Genomic DNA, 22,409 nt, shown 5'->3' with positions numbered 1-22,409 from the left:
CTCCAAATGGACCACTTTGTCTCAACAACTTTGTAAATACTGGATGTTTTAAGAAACAACTGTTTCCCATCAACGTTGGCCCCAAGTGGCCAGAAAGAGACAAACTGTGGGAGGTTCAAAGATGTACACTGACTTTGCCGCACCATGGGGATGAATGTGGTATTTATTCGACAACTAGTTATTGATCCCACAGGAATTGAACTTTGAATAACATTGATAGTCCTTTTTGAATATAATCATTTTGCAGCGTCAAGTACCAGTTCTTTCAAATAAGGTAGTTTTCATTTCATACCGATCTGTTGCTCTGACTCATCTGTATTGTATGTGTGCACCTTTCATGCATAAAGGCACCGACGTTACAGTCAGTACTCTGGTGCTCGGCCTTAGTTCTGCATTCGATCGCAGTCTGAGAAAATGTCAGGCATGATTTCACTTGTAGGATTCTAGTCCTACTTTGATGTGGCCTCCGGGGCCACGGAGCATGTGATTTCAAAGAAGACAGAGCCAAGAGATTTAAACAGAAAAAAACAGAGATAGTTTATTTGAAATGTACAAAAGCTATATACACACTCAGACACACACACACACACGCACATGCACGCACACACACACACTGGGCATAGTAAAAGTGAATGGAAGCATACACACAAACATTTGAAAGGCTATTTAGAAATTCAACAAACATAGTAAAATGGATGAAGTTGGAGGGCTTGTTCACGAATCCTGTCAGAAGCAGAATTTCATTTTAAAAGTCAGAGTCCCTTCCTGGTCTCTCTGCAGTTCATCCAGAACCCATGCAGAACCCATGGGATGCAGTGAGGGGAGGCGGCGTGAATGTGTTAATTAGGGTTGGATCTCAACTGAGAACACACAGAGGTACTTGTATATTCCTTTAGAGAGTGCTCTTCATCAGACATGGGGGTTCATGTGCCCTGGTAGACTAATCCAGAGGCATATCCTTGTCCTTTCCAATTATTTACCCTTGTGAGATTGGACCATGGAGAGTTTACTCCTCTGATCCACAGGGCAAAGACGGAAATCAGTTCAGGTTCATCAGTGCCATCCCCAAGAGCTCAGACCATGATCAAAAAGCACTTAATATCTGTGGACAATAATTTTGTACAACCATGTGTTTTAAACTTGGGCTGTCAAATGCTTCGCTTTGTAAAAAAGGTCTCAAAATTCTGATTGAATGGAATAACTGCACCTTGACTTTAATCTGTTCTATATACTGTAGATTCTCGTGCACCTTTATTCCACAATCTAGGTGTAATTGAATCCCAGCATTAAAACCCACGTTGTGCACAGGACATGTTGCCACGATGGCACTTTCTTATGCTGGAGGAAAGTTGAAATAAGTGCATATATAAACTGCAATAGCAGCCAATGTTTACAGTTTGTTTCATAATAGGCATGTTTCCATTTTTACATGCATGTGATAGTTTTAAACCTGGTTACAAATCATTCGTCTCAATCGTGTGCTGTGCAACTCTCTTTACTCTCCCCCATGCTGAGTTGTGCACATGGACAGAATAACAAAGTAGTAATATGCTTTGACAAATGCCCTTAACGCCATTTCAAAGAAAATCAACCACTAAAGCTTTGACAGCCCGAGTTCAAACATGAAAAGTCAATAACATAACTTAAAGCAAGTACCATACAGTATAATCTATACACATTAAGGTCTTCATGAGAAAATATTACCTGATATCTACATATCATGTCCGTTTCCTGTTTTGTGACGTCAGATGCTCGATGTCCCTCAGCAAGGCACTAAGTGAACTGCTCTCAGTGCACCACTTGGTAAAGGGCAGCAAATACTGAATGGCAGTTGTTGGTGGATGCATTTATAAACCCTGGACTATCATATACGTGTAGCTAATAAGTATGGCTTTTTAACAAATGATGATATAAAATGGTCCTTAGCTTTACCCACTATTCAATTCCATTTAATGTAACATATTATATTCTGAAGCAAATATTACAAGACAAGCATATTACTATGGACAATGAAAAAGTGTATGAAATAACCGGTTTTGCATTGTTCAGTCAGTGCTTTCGTGTGTAGTCTGTATATTCCTGATGTAAAAATGTGAAGCCTGGGTGGACGAGGAGGTCTGTGATTGCTCTCAGCTCATCATGTTGAGGAACTTGCTTTCTTCAGCCAAAGCTGTGAGCATGGAGTTCATGTCACCGATGGCCATGTTGCCAATCCCCGCCGGTACAGACGCAAGGGTGACAGAGTTCCGAGGTGTGGTCAGACGTGAGGAGCTCTGGGAGAGGCTCTGCAGAAGGCCGGGACTCAAGGTGCCCGACATTAGGCTGGAGTGGTCTCCGTCGTCTAGCATGGTGTCAAAGTCGATCTGGGCATGTTCCGTACCACCAGATCTACCAGTTGAAGAATCCACTGTACTGCTGGAGACCTGGTTGACTCCTGGTGAAGCCATGTTGGGTGCTGCGGGGTTGTTGCTGGCAGGAGCCTGGCTGGCACAGGGGGACATGGGGGCATCGAAGCTGACAGAAGTTGGCTCAAACATATGAACCTGACCTGTATAGAACACAGAAGAGTTGCTGTTTTGGGCCACTGACCCACTGGGCCTCTTTGGGCTAGCCTCCGAAGTGTCATGCGTTGCCTTGGGTATTCGACTTGGCTGCATTATGCTAGATCCTGTGTGTTGTCTGGCAATAGCCTTGGGCTCTGTGGGAGGCCGAGGTTGTAACATTCCCCTGCCTCCATTGTGGATGATGTGCTGCTGTTGCTGCTGCTGGGAAACAACATTGTAATTATGCTGGAGATCCACTTGGTTCATGTGAGAATACCCATCAGTCTGTGTCCGTGCTCTGTAAGTTTGCAGTTCTGGATCTGTGGCACTGTTGCGGGTCGGTCTCATGCTAGTGCTCCCAGCTATAGAGTTTGGGATTGCCTCTTGGCCGTATCCTTGCTGAGGACTCATTTGATCACTAAAGTTCACATTGTTACATTGCCTCTGTTGTTGATTCTGCTGGTGGTTAATGTTCATTGGCCTCTGGCTGTTGTGGTTGGCATATCCCTGCATAGACATATTCTGACTCATGGGCACTACCTGCTGGTTGCTACCCAAGCCAAGACCTTGTGTCGGGAAGGATCCGAAATTGTGCCTCTGCTGAACAACAGCTAGATTCCCTCTGAGAGGATGCTGCTGTTGTCTGGAGAGCTTGGTTGTGGTGTCCACAGTCCCTGAGCTCACCTCATTCCACTGCACTGGCATGTTATTCTTGTTCAGGTTGTCTGATGGTGCTGAGAAAGGCAGATCCTGACCAGATGGATGCATGGTGGCATCCACCATGGCCATCCTCCTCTGTGCATAAAATGATGTCGGTGGGGCCATGGATGTCTGGTAGCCCTGAGTCTGATTGTTGGAATGATAGTCCACTTGCCCCGAATTGTTACCCGAATTCTGGGACCTGAGGTATTGCACCACATCATCTGGAAGCACCATGTCCTCCTCCCCATTCTGCTCTCCCCCGGTCATCATTCCATCTACTGCCATGTTCTCCATGGCTACATTCTCAGAAATGCTAGGTGGTCTGGGGGCAAATGGGTAGCGTTGCAGGCTGCCATCAGAGCGAGTGTAGCCCTGCATGGCCAGTGTCTGGTGGCGTTCTGCAGCTGACGGACCGTTATTGGGATTCATGCTGTTCATGCTGTTATAGCGCTGGACCCTTGGAAAGGAGAACTGATCAAGTGTGGGACGGCGCACTGGGTCACTGGCACGGCGTGGAAGGTTGGCAGGTACCTCATGGGGCATCATGCTCTGGGCACCATATCCAATATCACTGCAGCGCCTGGGTGCAGTTCCAGAGGGCAGCTGATGGAATGGATGAGATGAGCCTTCCTGGGAGTCACTGTACAACGCCATGCGTGTCCTCAGGCTCATTCGCTCCATATTGGGCAGAGGAGTAGGTGGAGCTCCACCAGTAGCAGCAGCGTACTTTGCCTTGAGCCGATAATGCTGAGCTGGTGTCAGACTAAGGAGGCTTGGGAGACCTCCTCCGCCGGCGCCACTACCTCCCCACTGGCTGGCCTCACTTGAACGGCGAGACAGATCAGTGGAGATTGGGTCATAGGAGTCGGCCGAACTGATATTGTTATGGCGGTGAGCACTAAACTGGGAAGCCTCACTGGAGCGACGGCTGGAGTAGCAGGGTGAAATACCAGATGAGCGGCGACTCATTGTGTAAGCTGAGCTGAGGGTGCTGGTGGTGCTGTCACGCCGCTCATTCAACTGGTTCAGCAGTGTGACTTCACATGAAGGCTGGTCGCCGATGCGTTGGTTGTTGTGCAGACCATTTAGATTAGTCATCACATTGGAGCTCTCCAGCAGGGAACCTGGCAAATACAAGAAACATTATTAAATAATGACACCAACTAATGTCATAGTTACAATTATTTATTATTATGCGCGAACATTACTGGACAATGCTACTCAGACATGAGGCCATCTAGTCATCTTGTACCTTCATCTCACAGTCAAGCACTTGGCTTTTAAAAATGACAACTTACCGACTGCAGGTATGGGAGGCAGCTTCATACTGATGCGTTGGCCCTGTGGGGGCTGTGGTGCAGAGTTGACCCAGGGGCAGGAGTCCCTCACGGTCTTCAGCCTTTCCTTCTTGATGTTTTCCAGCTTGATGGTGACCCCGCCACCGTGACCCACGGCTTTCCTCAACTGAAGACCCATCCCCCCCAGCTGTCCCCCTGCAGGAACAGTGGAGTCAACCATGGGGCACTCATCCTGTGCACTGAGGTCCCCGAAGCTGCCCCCGCTGTGCATGGCCATCTCTACCCCACTGTCGTTGTTGTTGGCGCTGCTGAGAGGCGATGGCTCACTGCTACACGACGAGTGGCCACCAGGACTGGACTGATATGTCTGGAGATTGGAGACAATGGAGATTTGATGTTAGAGTAATGCTTGATATGATGTCATCTTTATTATAGATGATAGTGGTCAAGTAAAAAAAGATACTGTCACACCTTGGCAACACCTTAAAAATATTGTTATCTGTATATATGATGTGAAGATGGTAAAAAAGGTGAAGTTTAAAAAAATAAATGAATAAAATTAAACAGTTAGAACTACAGTCTCATGCCAAGTTCAGACAAGTCCCTGATGTGTTCTTCAATGTAAAACAACTATCACAGTTAAATTCCAATTTCAATAATTCCAATTGTGCTGATATTTTTGTAATAACTAATGTAGGACTATAGTTTCATAATCTCATCACTTATAGATGAGCTTGATTTATTTACAACAAGAAAAACAAGTGGATAATAGATGAGTTCTGTGAGCAACAATCCAGCGGAAGCAGTAATTCAGACTGGTCTAAAATGAACTAAAATCTTGATCACAGCTTGATGCTGGCACTATTTGTACAGTACACATGTTAAAACAGTCCCAGCCTTTGAATATTAATGTGACGGGGACTTTTATCATCTGCCGACCACAGAGGCTACAGCCAGTGATCTTGAGGATGGAAAAAAAAGCAGTTTAATGGCAGCGCGTGGGTGCGTGTGCCTCCACACATGCATATACTGTGCGTCCTATATACAAAGGAGCTCTTATAAATGTGTGAATACGTATTATCATGCAAAATGTTGTTTTAAATCATGCAAGAGTGCAACAGTGTCACGTGGAACAGGACAAACACACTTTGCTCATTTCCCATGCTGAGCTGCAAGAAGACAGAGGGACAGATTGAGAGCTCACCTCAGTGAAGTCTGTCCGTTAGGAAGGTTAGAAGGGAAAGAGAGAATCAATTTCAAGCAACAACAGGAGAGGTGAGTTTGGAAGGATGCAGGCAGTGCTGGTAAAACACATTTAACCTTTAAGAGAAATATTAGTAAAGTGGAAAACAGTGAGGAAAATAAGTCGGTGCCTCTCTTTTGTTGGTTTAGGAACATAAAAGCCATGCAATTATACGATCATGTTATTTTAAAAAAAGTGCTGAACGTGGTTGGAATCAGTAAAAATCCCAAAGATTTAATTCAGTTATAATGATTTCACTGCACACACTTTTTTCATGAACTGAAAAGAGTTGTGTGGAGTGATTTTCTTTATATTCATGTGATCGGGACTCACCATGGAGGTCTCCGTCTTGATAGATTTGATCTGAATGCAGTCGTCCACGCCTCTAGAGGTGCTGTTGGCCTCAATCTTGCCGTCCACTACTCTCGCACCATGCTTGGAATTGGCCTCGTTCTCGCCGTTGCCCTTGGGCGGGTTCTGTCTTGGAGGGACGTCGCTGCGTTGTTTCTTGGTGACGTGGGCTTCCGGGCCGTGCACTGTCTTAACGTGCTTCCTGAGAGAGCTGGGGTCCGTGTAGCGTTTGGTACACCCCGCGATCTTGCACACATATGGTTTCTGCCAAGAGGGATTTAACACAATCCTTATTGCGCAAAGGAGGAAATTGTGACTCAACCTCAGACGAGTATGGAAATTATTACTGTGCAATACCGCAGTTTATCACAGGACACGCCACAACATAAGAAAGTCTGACGTGTGCTTAGGTTGTAATATGAATATAAGAATGACTACTTTTAGTGGTCGCATTATGCAACGGCTAAAACTTTCATTCAGCAAAGAGAACGAATATAAAATGACAGAAATAAATAAAAACTATCTAATGATAGCAGTACAGTATAGTGAAGTAAAATCAGTCACAGACTTGACAGTAGAGCACAATGCTTTGTGTTGATGTAAAGATAATATGAGTGTGTGTGTGTGTGTGTGTGTGTGTGTGTGTGTGTGTGTGTGTGTGTGTGTGTGTGTGTGTGTGTGTGTGTCAGACAGTGTACCTCGTTTGAGTGTGTACGGTTCTGGTGCTTGGCCCGGTCCGAGGCGTTGGAGAAGGCCTTGTTGCAGCCTTCATGTTCACACACGTACGGCTTCTCTCCGGTGTGTGACCGTAGGTGAGTCTTGAGGTTCTCCAGGCGAGAGTAAGCTTTGGCGCAGCCCTCAAACTACAGACAGACGGACAGACAGACAGACAGACAGACAGACGGACAGACAGACAGACAGACAGACAGACAGTGAGATTGACTGCCTGAGTGCAGCCTTCAGCTGGTCAGAGAAAACAACTGGGCGGCAACAACAAATAAAGCTCTGTGTGTTTCAGTTTTTCAAATGTAATCTACTCTTGGCCTCTTGCCCACCTACTGTCGTGTGCCACACTAAAGCAAAGCACTGCTCCACTTTGGTAAAAAGGGCGATTATGTGATATATCTAAACTAAGTGTGCGGCGGAGCCATTTGTCTGGTGTGTTTTACTGAGACAAAGAAAAGTCTGCGTTCTGCCTTTGTATTCCCTTTTATTGTACAAGCTATAATTCGGTATTCCTTCTGAGCAGTTACTGTGAATGTAATTGGCTTTGAAATTAAAAGAGAATCAAATTAGACTCGCTCAGAGACGGGATATAAAAGTCGGAAGATTCCAGCTTAAAAGAGCAGACTAAAGAGGAGCCGGAGTGTTGTGAGAGGATGCACGTGGGATTTTTGCACAGAATCTACAGCGTGGTCTTAATAAGGACCCTTGGCCCCCTGCTTGTCTGCAAGATTTTAATTACACGCCCACGCTGTCAATCAGCTTTCTTAACTCTCTCCTTTACATCTGTTTTAATGCATTCAGCCGAGCCTGTGAGCGAGCTTTGAAGCCAAGAAAACAGGGCCTCAATGTGATCTTCACACAGCAAATGAAGGCTCAAGTAAAATCCCTATTATTTATTGACTGGAAAATAGTGCATCACTGGTTCTGAGCGCAAAAAGAAAAATCTCATGAGGTTTTTTCTTTTACATCTTTTTTTTCTGAGGCAGAGAGATGATTCAGACTATACAGCTGCTAATGTGGCTGGAGAACATCGAAGTTCCATTTTCTTGTCAACCACTTAACTAGTTAAAGTTAAAGTTACCCTAAAGATTGTACCTGTGATTTCATCTGGATTTGTCAGCTTTAGCTGAGAGTTTAAAGGTTCAGTGTGTAGAATTTAGTGACATCTAGTGGTGAAGTGTGATGTTGCAGCTGAACACCCCTCACCTCACCCTCCTCTTCCAAACATGAAGGAGAACCTGTGGTAGCTTCAGTTGTCATAGAAACTCAAAATGTGTTTATTTTGTCCAGTCTGGGCTACTGTTTAAAAAAAAATGGTGTAAATGTAAATATAAAGTATTTTAATATAAAGAAAGGCTAGGATCCTTCCTTTCTAACTAAAGGTAAGAAGAGCTCGTTGCCTCAGGTTTTTCCGATTCCTTTTCTCTCGCAGGTCCCCAACTGTAAATGTGAGTCTGATACTCTGGAGCAGTCCTTTAAATACAGAGTCTCATGGCGGCGTGAGGTTCTTACCGTGCATCTATGCGGCTTCTCCCCCGTGTGGCGCCTCATGTGGACGACCAGCATGTACTGGGCCTTGAAGGGCTTCTGCTCCCGGGAACACTCCTCCCAGCGGCACACAAACTCCTTCTTCTCGCCGTGGATGTGGTCGTTGTTGATGTGCTGAGGAGACGGCAAATCCAACTCAAGTCAATCATCACAACTTGGCAGAACATGTGTAGGTGATACAGGGGAGTACAGGTTCAAATAGTGACTAGACAGTGTGTGTGTGTGTGTGTGTGTGTGTGTGTGTCCATATGAGCTTGTTTAAAACACACACAGACACACACAGACGTTGTGAGTGATGGTGCCATCCATTATGGCTGACAGTTATTATGCATCTGTCAACAGGAGACAGTCACTTTAAACACACTGTGTGCTTTCTCAGGCTGTGTGTGTGTGTGAGTCTGTGTCTGTGAGTTTCTCAAGGAAGAGGAACTTCCTCAGATCCCAGTCAAAGTGACGAGGAAGAGGATTCTGTGACCACCTTGTATTTATGGCCCATTCTCCTCACTTTTACCAGATCAGGAAGTCAGGGGACACAAGGTCTCACTTCCTTCTGTGTGAGCCATAAACCTACAAACAGGTTTTAGTCTTAAATTGCAAACCTAAATGTGCAATCTCAGAGAATTCCTGTTGAAATGACCTGACTACACTGCAAAATTATAGATTTGAGTGTAATCCAGCGTATGTTTTCCACCTTTATCGTCTTAAAGTGATTAATTCAGCTCCTCCTCCTACACTGTGTACACACATGTGAGAGAACGGCCTATTACCTTCACAGTCATCTCAATTATGTCCTCAGATACAACAGGCGTTACAACATGAAACGTTTCCGAGCAGACACAAACTTCAAAATTCTCATCCTGTGTACCACATGCAAATATCCACACGCCCAGAGGAACCACTTCATTTCCTGAGGACATCCAGGCCCACAATGCTCCACTTATGTGGTCACCTCTTCACCAGCGAAAAAGCTCAGTGGTCGACGATTCTGCTGAGATCTATTTTGAGTGAGGGAGGAGGAATGGAAACAAGTGTGTGGCCCCGAGTGCAGGCCTCTATTTTCAGGTTACACACTGCTGTGAATCCATAATTTAGGGGTGGGGGGGGGGCTCTTGTAACAGGATTAAGTTAACTTGGGTTAAGCGGGAGCTGATAAACCCACAGGTGTATGTGTGTTTTGTTGATATGCTGAGAGGCCCGTGTGAATCCCTGGATGTGCGTAGGGAGGCGCTGTCAGGAGTCTCTGTTGAAAGAGCAGCTTTTTACAGCCCTGGATTTCTGCTTGTTTTTTTATGAAGTTGATGGAAAGCACATTTCAGAATGTGTTGGCCTCACGTTGTTCGTCCACATCCGAGATCAAACCACCGATCCACTGGTGGACCGCTCGCTAATCCTGGCAAACTTTCACAGAGTTCGTGGCTGGGGGAGCTGGACCCGGGGCAAAAGTTCTCAAAGGTAACTCTGGTCCTGACTCGCAGCTGCCCATAGTGACATCCCCCCCCCTCCCATCAGTCTCTGCGTCAGCGGACCTGACACGAGCCCTGACATCCAGTCAGAAAGTGAAAATCAAAAAAAAAAAAGAAGTCGGAAAACGTGGGAGCATGAGGTTCAATAACTCCAGAGCTGCTGGCATGATGAAGGATTTATAGCCCACCCTCTGGGCTTCAGGGGTTGGGGGTGTTGCTGGGAGTGAGAGGTTAGGGGTCGGGGGTCGCGGGGGGCTGAGGGGTTGGTGGGGCACAGCTGCTTGAATTTGGCGAGAGCAGGCGCTGCGTGTGTCAGCTCGACAGGAAAGGATCAGTTACTGCACCGCTTTCTGACTGGACTCAATCAGCACCGACTTAATGAGTCGCAGAGACGTTGTTTGAACTTTTCACTTTTTACACAGAAAGATGCAATAACTCTTATGGCATAGTTTGTAATTAACTTTCACTAAAGCAAAGGAAAACTCATAATACTGATGAGATGAGTGGCATCCAGAAACATGTCAGTGGCAACGGGGCCGCAACCAAGAATTCTTTTCATTACTGATTAATTGTTTTATAATCTATTTTCTCAATAGTTTTGACAATTCAGTTCCAGAAAAAAGATATGTTTATTGTGTAACTGATGAGACATCCTCACATGTTCTGGTTTGTCCAACCAGCAGAATAACAGGATGTGAATGATATAATACATTTTTTATTAATTAAAAAATCACTTCATTCACTTCTTGTTGGAGCTTTTCAGTGGAATTTCCAGTGTCAAGGTCGACACTTCCTGCTGGTGGGCAGTAACATTAAAGTGCATCGGTGTCTGCCACTCAAGCCTCATACTCACATGGACAAGCTGGTCCTGGGTGTCATACTCCTTGCTGCAGCCCTCCCAGTGGCAGTTGGTCTCGTATACGGCCTCGGGTTCCTGCTTGCACTCGTCTTTATCCAGATCCTCACTCAAGTCCAAGATTCCTCCCCCGTGGTCCTGGAGAACGCAGAACAACACTTTTTTTATAGATCAACGGCAAACAAAGTGTAATAACTCGTGGATCCATTAATGCATGGAATAAAAAGACACGCCAACACCCGATGCTTGGTCAATATGTTGGAGTAACATTCAGGACTAGTTTGCATTTGTCTTATCTTATCTGTTTCTAATCCCGAGGAGCTGCTGCTCGATCTTAATGTGTGACAACACCTCTCGTCGTTAATTAAAGCTGCATTTTTATTCAACATCTATAATCAATAACCACCAAATGAGCAAACTGCAGTTAGAGAGACGGCTCTTTTCCCACTGTGAGAAGCTGAAGCTGCGATGGAGATTCCTCAACTTACAAGGAAAAGAATCATGCAGTTAATAAGGATGTTTTTGAAAATAAATGCAGGTCACAAGACTATTTTTGCATCTGCATTTACAACGGCATCTTATGTAGTTTATTGTCTTGCCTGACAAGTCGGAGAGATGGGCAGTGGACCCTCTGCTTCCGTCTTGACCTTGGATCTCTTGGTGATCAGTGGGTTGACCGTGCTGCTCACTGCCGGGTCTCCACTGGCGTTCTGAAACACATAGGAGAACGCGTTATGGAACAGACATTTTACTGTCGTGGATATGGATTTCTGAATACCTCCTTGAACCAGATAAGGAGGTAGAATAATGTGCTTCTTGTTTTGTCATCCATGCATTCTGTGCCAAACCAATCATTCCATTAATCCTATCACACACCAGCCCCCCCATACATCTGTCAATATGTCCATTAGTCCTCCCACTTGATCGCCTGTTAATTTAATGTAAACACAAGATTCCACTCAGACAGAAACTTCTCCTTTCCACGCAGTCATCACACAGAGCGGCTGATGGGGGATTCACATTATTAAGTCACAAAGATAACATCCAATTGTTTTTGGCTTCGCAATCGGTTGCAAACGTGACGCGAGGCATCGCGGCCGCGCCAGGCACCACGGCCCATAAGTCAGACTAGGACCTGCCGCCGAGACTAAACAGTTTAGACTGCTTTATGATCGCCAAAGCCACAAGGAAATATGAAAGAAGAGGAGTTATTACCCTCGGTGCGGAGCGGGGAGGAGGCAGGGTCGGGGGCTGGGGAGGGAAGGGGCTTTGATCTGCCAACAGATTCCGAACAAGACAGAAAGACAAAGACTCGGAAGGCCTGTTGAAGCTCTAATGGAGATGAAAAGAAAGGAAAGATATAAACGAGAGAGAGAGAATGTGTGTGTGTGTGTATTAAGGTTCATTGGAGGGCGTCCAACATTGAAGGGGGGGGGTCTACTAATCCCACCCAGACACCACAGTGCAGTTCTGGGGGCCTCGATGATTCATTCAGTGGCTGGAAACCAAAAGGGAAATATGGTTCTGATCACTGTTGAAACAGAGCTGAATTTGTGTCTGTGCGTGTGCATGAATGGAGGATGTGTCTTTGTCTTTTATGTGTGTGTGTGTGTGCATGCGAAAGGTGCAAATATTTATTCCTCGATACTTGGAGAGTGTTGGTATGTGTCCGCACACACACACACACTGCGATGAAGCAGAGCTGGAGGCAGCGAGGGCTGGAGTGATTCACTGAGTGGGAAGTTTACATTAGGAATAGCTGTGGTGTATATAATGGGCTGATGTAGAGAGACAGAGGAGAGGAAGACAGATGGAAGTGGGACAGAGTCTCCAGCATACTTCTGCTGACCTGAGACACAATTTACAGAAAATACACTGACAACTGACAAAAGTGCTATAACAATTGTTTGAATACCAAAAATGTATAAGATTAAGTTACGAGAGGATCAGAATGTGACTCGCATGCTGGTTCCAGCTCATCAAACGTGAGGATTGGTCTCATCTAGCTATTGACAGATGTCTTAAGATTTCCTCTACTGGGAATGTTTGCTTATACTTGGCCTACAAGTCAGATGTATCTGCGTGTACAGAGCAACAATAGCAAAACATAAACTTTCAACTCTAAGGTCCACATTAGCCCAGACTCTCAAGATTACTGGTTTAAATAGGTCTGCATCTGTTCCCGGTGACAGCTACGTCTGTATTTGAACAACTGACACAATCAGAGCTCTGTAGGTGGAATGAAGAACGGGGATCTCCCAGCGTGTCATTCAACACGAGCTAAATTCCCTGTTACACGTCACGTGGCAGTTACCTGCCTCGGGATCGGGTCTTTGCATGTTTTTATACGGCTCTGCTTAACATTTACGGACCTTATATCTGGTCACATTGATCAGGAATCGTCACATTGACCCTCAGTCTGACATACACTCTATCTATGCCTCCATTCCTACCTGGTTTGCCTCAGAGTGGGAGATGTTGTGCGAGGTGGACATCGGTGAGGCGGTGAGGGGGTGTTGGCGAGCAGAATACGAGGAGGGTGACGGTTGAATGAGAGTGGGCACGTGGCCGAAGGCGTTGAGACTCCTCTGCTGGGCCAACAGCTGCTGGTACGCCACCGGGTTGATGGGATGAGGGAAACTGAACGAGGGGCTGGGCACAAGGGAAGAGGAAACAATTATCTTCTGATGGAAGGTAAGATACATGCATTCTCCAAACTTACAGTATTCTACAGTTGGGTGAAAATCATGTGTGCACGGGGCTCACTCTGAATACCTGATCCCTCCGACTGAGAGGTGCCCATAGGAGCTGCTGGCAGCCGAGCTGGAGCGGGAGTTGTTGATGTAGGCCACAAGGGAGTTGGGCGAGGTGCGGATCATGGTCTGCAGGTCAATACTGGCATCTGACAGAGGGGAGATGGACAGGGCCCGCTTCCTGCTCAGCCGGGGTGTCAGCCGCGGGCTGGAAAAACGTGAGACTGGACACAAAGACACAGCAGCGTCATCTCATTGGACCTTTTCAAAAGAAAATCAACTGCCAGTAAACAAACGTGCAGCATTGAAATGGTCACGCCTCACATTTACTAGACTGGAGAACTACAGCAAATTCCCAGTACTTCCATTAAATCTTCACATGACCTCAATGGAAACCAGCATTTATACTGGACCATGTTAGAAGAAACATTTAGCCCCAAGCAGTCTTGTGGAGGTCATAGACATGCTAAGCTACACTCTATCTCCTGCATCTCTCTCTCTTACACACACACACACACACACACACACACACACACACGGCACCCCTGTTTAACATTCGCATCCTTTTATGCATAATGAATCGCCCCAATCATTCTCAGTAATTACTGTGATAGAAATCTCTTTCTGACCGCTGTACTTGGCTGAGTTAAAAGGAGGCAATTTAAACAAATTGATCTCAGAATACCATTAAAAAAGAACAAGGTAGAGTTCACGGCCTCCTGCTAGACCTGGTTGTTGCACTATTTTTATATTCTTGTAGAAAAGATCAGAAGAAAGTGATGTGGGGACTGCTACTTTCCCATGAACTTAAAGCAGAAAGCAATTTGTTTTTCCATACATACTGAGAGTCCATCACGTGTGTTCACTTATTTGTGACATTTCTGGGGCATGTAGCTCCCACAGGGACACAGACACAGACAGAGACACAGACAGAGACACAGACAGAGACAGACAGAGACAGGTCAGTCATTGGGGACAAACAGGTGCTGCTTGGCTGTGTGAGGGGACAGAGAGCAGGGCTGGTGTGTGTCAGCAGACACGTGTAATTACGTCTTACTGCCGACATCATCAGAGGTGCGAGAGGCAGGAAACCCATAATAGGCCCATCACAACACACCTAAGCACATGCACAGGGACCTAACACACACACACACACACACACACACACAACACACACACACACACACACACACACACACACACACACACACACACACACACACACACACACACACACACACACGCTTGTGCTGCATGTCCTCTCCATCAAGCCAAGGTTGTTTCACACATGCAAGTGTGAACCAAGGTTCATGTCTTTGTTACGTTGTTCACATTGGATCTGGTTAGTTTTGGTGTCACATTGCAATTCAAGGTTATTGTGTATGTTATGTGCACGTCCTGTCATCACCTACGTTGGCTGTCTACCTATTGGACAGAGTACTCAACACTAATAAAACATTATATCATAGGAGGTGAAGACTGAAAACAATCCTGCGATCCTGGGAAACTCCGTGTCCGACCAGTGAGGCTTAAAGAAGTGTTTTCACTCGGCAAACAAACTGAACCATGTTTCAGTTCGATCGGAACCAGCTCCACCTCTTTTGATCACACACATTTTAGGTTATTTTGTTTTTTAATACTAATCTGAAAAATCTGAAGGTCTGCAGCACACAAGGAACATGTGAAAGGATTCTAGATGTTGGTAAAAGTGACAACACCTCAAGCCAAATTAATCCAGGCACCAGCCATAATCACCACAACAGACCGACAGCAATAAACCTGGGTCTTACTGCCCAAACTGTTATGTTTGGAGGTGGCAAGTCGTAAAGCAGAGGCATATGCACTTAGTTAAAAGGCCCCCGGGAACTTCAGACAGCAGACAACAGTAGTTTGGGGCCAGAAAACAAGACTGGTAAAGATGATAGAAACGTGTATGAGAGTTAAGAGTTGGTAAAAACAACAAATGGTCTTTGAATTTACCTCTTTAGGGCTAATAAATAAAATACGTCATCTTTCATTAGTCACTAGAAGGTTGGGAGCAGAGTAACGGCAGGAGAGGAGTAAAGCAGAGGATGTGGAGGGGGAGAGCAGGCAATCCTCTTCCCTGGGAACATGGGTCGTCATAAATGAGGACTTCACTCTGACAAAGTTTGCATTGCTCCATACGGGTGGAGCAGCTGCTAGGATTAGCTATGTCTGCAGTGGGGCGAGCTCGCTGCCTTGCCAACAAATTTAATGGGAGATAAGTGTATTAATACCCCCCTTTATAAAGCAGGAAACAGGCCTCACAACCTGGTGGCCTGGCGCCTGCCTCACCCTTCTGGGCACCGTGCCCAAAAACACCGCCCTCCACCTCCATCTTCAAACCACCCACTCCATCTATACCTCTACCTCAGCTCGGAAGAATTCTCGATGCCTCCAGCAGAGATTAGACGTCTGCGACGTTCGGTCCTGATGAGCTACGGACAAACTACTTCTGCTTTAGTTTAGGGCTTTTTCCCAATGTTGTACTTGGTCTGTCCGAATATGACCTGGAATAAATTTCACAAACACACATCAACACACAACTCTCACCACTTGGTGAGTGGAGAGTTTTATAGGTGGCGGTTATAATTGAAAGGGTGAGCAGGTTCCGGCGGGGAGCGAGAAAACAGCTGTTGCACAGGCAGTGGTGGTAATATTGCAAGTGTGGGTACGTGTGTGTGTATATCTGCGCGTGTGTCTATTGTAAGTGTGTGTGTGTGTGTGTGCCATTGCTCTGTGGACTCCGCCGGCTGGTTGTAATTGTGGGATCTGGATTTATATAGAGTCATAATTACAGGCGCCCCAGTGCACATTGATACAGTAAAAACTAAATAAAAAAAAGAGAAACAAAAAGAATAAACCCATAAAATGCACAATATAGTATATGTACTGTGTGTGTGTGTGTGTGTGTGTGTGTGTGTGTGTGTGTGTGTGTGTGTGTGTGTGTGTGTGTGTGTGTGTAGTTAAAAGGACGGGTGTCAGGAGCCTGTGTGTGTGTATGTGAGTGCGTGTGTGATTGTTTTAAGTATTTTCCTGTGCTGTTTTAACTGAAAAAGCTTTTGTGGAAAATGAAAACACTTTAATTGGAGGGTTGTGCTAATCCCCAGATGGCGCTGGCTCTCGGTGCGGACGCCGAGCACGGAGAGGGTCACTGTACGGCTCTGTAAAGAACTGGTATGCGGCCTTTTCTCTCACAATAGTGATTCTAAAATTGGGGCTGTGGGATAACACTGCAGTGTGAGCAATGAAAAAACTTATCATCGCCTCTGCCTCGGCCGACATGTCAAGTTATCGTTGACATCCGCGTCTGCCCAGACTCATGTTGTACACTGTGAGTATATAACTGCGTCGTGTAAACGTTGAGGGAAGTCAATAAAGGCTAAGAAGTGTTTTTTCGCCTTCGGGAAATAAAATGTCATGATGAACATTTTAATTTGTCTTGAGTTATGCCCCCAAAAAAACTGCTTCATGAGGTCACGGTGACCTTTGACCGGTGCAGGGACAAAAAAATCATGTCTATATCAAAATTAGAGCGGCCATCATGACTCATGTCACCTTATGCAAATCTCCCATATTTCCATTGGCTTTGGCGATTATCAGCATTTCAAACAACAGCTTCTAAACCATTAAAAACCCTGTGTTCATCACACACCAGCTCCCGAGCAGTGACCCTCGCTGGAAAATCTTTGGCTTGTCAACCATGACCTTGTCTGGGGTGAAGCGGCAGCTGCTTGGCAAACCTCACCACCACCACACCACAGCCTGAGTTTGTGGCAGCAGGGCCCCATGCGGCCCTCCATGCCCCCCCCACCCCCCCAACCCGGGGCCAGCACGAGTGGGAGAATATTTATTTTCCCTGCTAAATCTCACTAATACCAACACTGTGAATTTTTATTAGCCAGGGAGCTCGCACTGACTCGTCTTTGAGCCCAGCGAGTCCGGCCCAAAGCCGCCGTTGTGCTCGTCAGTGTGTTTATGCACATACTTCCACCCATGTGCTTGTGAACCAACATACAGTTAAGTGTTTGTGTATGCTGTCTGAGGGGACCAACCCCCACCCCCCACCTCACCACCACATGGGTACACAAACCCATCTCCCTCTCTCCTTCTGCTGCATCAACACTAAAATCTCGTTCTTGCTCGGGATGGCACACATTTACTTTGGCTGCCGCGTTTGTCGTGGGAGCTTCAACGTTTTCCCGCAAGTCGCTCTGATATTTCTCTGCCCACCCACCCCTCACATACCTGCTCACTCAAACGCAAACAGGGGTCTGAATGCCTCCCAATGTGAAATGTTACTTTACACTCACGGCAGTGGCGGTGTACCAGTGCTAATGCTAATGCTAACCACACTCAGTTTACTGTAAAACATGGGCAAAATAATACATAACATAATATATACAATAAAATATCTGTGTGCATGTGATTCACTCCTGGTAATAATATGGGGGAGTCACAATGCATTCATGTAGCTTTTGATAGATAATGAATACATAAAGGTGACAGTTGAAAATATAGGAAATGTATATGTGTAAAATCCTTGTATCTATTTCATTGTATTGTCAGCCATTAGCTGATTTATATATTTAAAAACACGGGTAAACCAGTTAAAAAAGTAGATGAGTCATGTTTGACGTCATTAATGGAAACTGAGAAGCTCTGTCCCCTCGCTGTCTTGTCAGTGTTTTCATGTTTATATCACTGCCGTCAAAACCCTGTCTCCTACACGCTGAATGTCAATTCTATCCATTCCCATTGCAGGCAAAACCCGATGTTAGCTGGTTTTTCACCAGTGGAAAAGAGGCCTTAGTGTCCCTGTCACTTACAGGTGTAGCTGTGCATTTCAGAAAGTCCTGTCTAAGTGCTGATAAAACCATTTTGTCCGACAGTCCTGTCCTATAAAGTTTACGGTGTTAACTGAGGAAGTCAAAAGAGTTTTAAAATCTTGTCCTCCTGACGTACTGGAGATAAATTCCCGTGTTCTAAGTGTCTGGCTTGAGGTTTGCCCGACAGCAAATCCTCACACTCCAGAAGTGGACCAGTAAGACCTGCAGCCGTGTCAGGTAAACTTTACTGACGCTTGTGTCCACAGCTTTTCCACCAGCACACTTCTCACAGCGGTGCTCAGTGTTTCGCGGTTCGACCTTGCGTGGGTGAGGAGCCGTGCTATGGGTTCACTGAGGGCTCCCAGTTCTTGCGGCGGGTCTGCTGAATACTGATGCATACACTGATTTTTATTATGGGTTTTATCTGCACTGCCATCCAAAACTAACATTAAGGGATAAAGCGCATATTTGCCACCTCGGCTGCTACCCCTCCTCTCACACTCTGGCAGTAAATAAGGTCTTTGATTCTGGCCAAGGCTGCCCGCGATGACCATTAGTTGGCTGCCTCGGTCAATATGGCCCCTGTGTGTGGAGCCTGCAGACTGGCGGAGTGGTCCCAAAGCGGACCACATCACTGCTAGCACCGTGGAACACTAAATAAAAGCTGCTGGGACGGTGGCAGCAAGTGTGGACGCTGCGTTAGAGCAGGCGGTGGGATTGGGGGAGGTGGGGGGTTGTGGGATTTTTTTGAGCAAACAACTTCCCCAAACAAGTGTGGGCAAGGCAGAACAGCGGCGGTCACTGAGGTGGCTGTAGGTAGAAGGGGGGGGGGGAGGCAGCAGAAAGAGGTGGTCTACAGTTTGTGCGTGGCCCCTAATCCTTCCTCACCCTTCAGTTTTCCGCAGCGCTGTGTTTAACTAAGTGATTGAGCTAAGTAAAAAAAGACTGATTGCAAAGCGTGAGGATTCTTGCGTTGGTGTCGTGCGGTGGCTTCGCAGAGCGTGACTCTGTGGCGCTGGAGGCAGTGGGGCAGGTTTTTTTCTCGGGGTGGGTGGTGGGATGCGATGAAAGAAAGAGGGGAGGGCTCCTGCAGCGACGCAGGCGTCCGTGCCAAGGAGAGTATTTGATTATCGGGCATCGAAAAGGCCGACTTTCACGGACAGTTTTCCACTCTGTGCGCTCACTACTCCCCATTCATGAGGGCTGAAAGTTTCTTGGATGCATTTAGCTGCTGAAATCAAATCTATTCCGGTGCCTGATAGAGGGCCGAGGTTTCAACCGGCAATCAAGAACAAGCTAGTCTGTGTGTGTGTGCAAATATATACACGTTTCCTGAGCATTTGCCTGCCTATTTGCCTGGGTGTTAGAGCTTTTGTGCGCCCCTGTGTGGATGTGTGTGTCGGTCAATGTCTAACCGCCTCGTCCCTGTCATTAAGAGGACAGTTCATGCTGCCCATGACATTAATCCCTGCTTTAACAGCCTGACACAGGGACAGAGCAGGGACAAAGTTCCCAGGGTTACACTCCTGTGCTTCATGCTGCCAAATTCTCTCCACGCTGCCCCCCCCCCGTTTACAGTGACTCTGGATTTGTTTTGTAGGATGTTGCTCATAATAACAGTGCAAAACTCTTGAAACACCACCAACATGAGGGAGTCTAAGGTAATGTGTCTTTACGAGCTCCTGGCCTCGGGGCTTTCAGTGTTTATGCAGCCCGAACCCTGGACAAGCTGTGGCCCCCGTGGTGCATTCAAGTCCAAAATCCTCTAGTAGCTTTGATGTGGGAAACTCTTTCACGGAAAAAAGCCTCAAGAAGAAGAGTAAGAGGATGGGATCAACATGCCTGGTGCTGAGAACAAAGGGAAAGATGCAGTAGCTGCCAGGTTTGTTACTCTTCTACCTGAGTTACACATGCTCTCCAGTGTAGCTCAGATGGGAGTCTGCTCATGCTTTTGACTTTAAAATGTATTACAGACATATTATATTGGTATTTCAAGTTTTTATGGGTTATAAAATTATTTGCTAATCTAAGGCTAACAAATCTCCCCCCTCTTTTTGTATTTGCACAAATCCCTCAGGTATGAGAGCAGGCTTCTCACTTTTAACAACTCCCCTAAAAATGACAAACATGAGTATAAGAAAAACATATCAGCTCCAACTATTAAACATTAAACCCAGTGACTTGCTAAAAGGCCAGAACACAACTCTCCAGGTGGGATCTCCCAGAGAAACCAGAACAGGATCCAGATAAAATAAGCTGATTTGATAAAGTGTCATCAAGCTGCTGGGCTACTGACACATATATTGTAATTCTAATGAGCTGTTATGTTAGAAACGTCTTCTTACCGTCCATGGGGCTGATGTAATCGGGCAGATGAGCGGCTGCAGCTGCTGCGGCTGCGGCTGCGGCTGCGGCACTACTCTGCATCAGCAGGTCGCCGTACGGGCTCCGCTGGCTGGCGCTGGCCATCAGGTGGTAGTACTCGGTAGGGTTGGCCCCCGGTGGAGGAGGGGGGAGACTGAACAGAGCTCGCTCCTTCAAGTGTTCGTGGGTCACTGGTGCAGAAAAGAGGAGACGAGGGAGAACAGGTGAACTTTTTCTTCTTGAAATAAAATCTAAACCAATCAGGTGAGGCAGCGAAAAATACATTTTCATTTCATTTTCCTGACATCACTTGCTCCTTGACAGGATGATGATAACAAAGACAGGAGCAGAAAGGTTAGAGTAAGACTAAACAGAGGAGAGGAGTGCCCTGCTTTTACAGATTTGAAGATTTGTGCTTGCGTGCATGCCCCAGGGCACGGGGCTCGTGATAAAAATGTCTGATGTCTTTGAGGCTCTCTGGGTTGTGGGAAAATATCTCTGGGGAGTAAAGGAAGCGGAGGGAGAGAAGGAGCAGGGCAGCGGCGGCTACGGAGGGAAGAAATACCACATTCCTGCACTTCTCTGGTGTTGTGTATACATCTTTTGACAGGCTGAAATCTTTCCCAAAGTGCAGGTGCACACACACACACACCAGACACACACACACACACATAATGCTGAGGAAGCCTTAAATGCTGCGTGTGTAAAGGTAACATTGACGTAAAATGTGTTAACACCTGCTCCCAGTGAAGCCACATTTAAAAGTGTCACAAACTATAAGAGTGAAAGATGGATTGGTTTCCCTCTCTCCTACTTCTTACTGCACCCTGTCCCCCCCCCCATTTCCTGCACTCTCCCCCCCCTCCTTCCCCCAGTGGGTATGGGTGAGTGGAGGGGACAGGGGTGTGGGCTGATGGTGGTTTAACATGCATGGGAGTGGGGGGTTGGTTGGGCCAAGAGGGATATTGGGGAAGCTAAACCACAGTCTCTCCCACCCTCTGCCCACACAGACTCACACACATAAGCTCACATTTAAACCCAAACCCTGGATCTATCAGAACCTATTAGGCCATGGCTGTGGTAACGGTGCACAGGCAGCGTGTTTGTGCTGCAGCAGCAGCGACCCAGGCATGCTCCACGGTTTCTCCACGGCTGCCAGGTCAAGTTACCACCACCGCAGAGAAGCATTTTGTGTCAGTGTCTTTTGTTGTGCATGTGTGCGACCTCCCCGATGAACACAGAGGGATGAATGGCAGCGGCTCTCCCACTGGTCCCAGGAAAACACCACAAAAGGGTCACACTGCCTAATGCAACACTCACCAGTTTACTTTATAGATGTAATCTTTTTGCATCATGATGCTGCTACAATGTAATTTTCTATTGATAAATATAGTGTTGCATACTGGTTAATGGTTTTGTAATTGGTTCATAAACCAAAGCAAATGACTAATTGAAACGTTTACCTGTTGATAACATTTGAATCTAAGGGAAACATGCATGTCTCCATGGTTATGCATCTAATTCTGGTCAAGACATTTCAGTAAAAACAACAAATGCACATCTCATGGTGGCACTAGAGGAAAATTGGACAGTTTATGAATTAATCTACTCATTAGTTGTTGAGATTATCTGTAACTAGTTCTATGCTACAGATACAAACTGGATGCTACTGCTTTGAGATGTCAGACATGGAGTTTGTACAACACAGGTGT

The 22,409-nt window shown here is 46.2% G+C and overlaps 1 protein-coding gene across 1 annotated transcript in view; it reads right to left on the bottom strand.

Annotated features, from left to right (window-relative positions):
• Positions 1-512: 512 nt before the first annotated feature.
• The window catches only part of gli2a (GLI family zinc finger 2a), a 71,163-nt gene continuing 49,266 nt past the window's right edge, over positions 513-22,409 (bottom strand). Inside the window, exons 5-14 of the mRNA XM_035175220.2 lie at positions 20,679-20,888; positions 13,506-13,707; positions 13,184-13,382; positions 11,330-11,440; positions 10,728-10,868; positions 8,376-8,525; positions 6,836-7,000; positions 6,120-6,401; positions 4,544-4,910; positions 513-4,369 (exon numbers count right to left, since the gene is read on the bottom strand). Of these exons, the coding sequence (XP_035031111.1) occupies positions 2,130-4,369; positions 4,544-4,910; positions 6,120-6,401; positions 6,836-7,000; positions 8,376-8,525; positions 10,728-10,868; positions 11,330-11,440; positions 13,184-13,382; positions 13,506-13,707; positions 20,679-20,888 (4,067 nt within the window). The 3' untranslated portion in view covers positions 513-2,129. The remainder of the gene's footprint in view (positions 4,370-4,543; positions 4,911-6,119; positions 6,402-6,835; positions 7,001-8,375; positions 8,526-10,727; positions 10,869-11,329; positions 11,441-13,183; positions 13,383-13,505; positions 13,708-20,678; positions 20,889-22,409) is intronic.

Source organism: Hippoglossus stenolepis, chromosome 13 (assembly GCF_022539355.2).
Source record: "Hippoglossus stenolepis isolate QCI-W04-F060 chromosome 13, HSTE1.2, whole genome shotgun sequence".
Taxonomy (NCBI): Eukaryota; Metazoa; Chordata; class Actinopteri; order Pleuronectiformes; family Pleuronectidae; genus Hippoglossus; species Hippoglossus stenolepis.
This window is presented reverse-complemented; position numbering and strand designations above follow the sequence as displayed.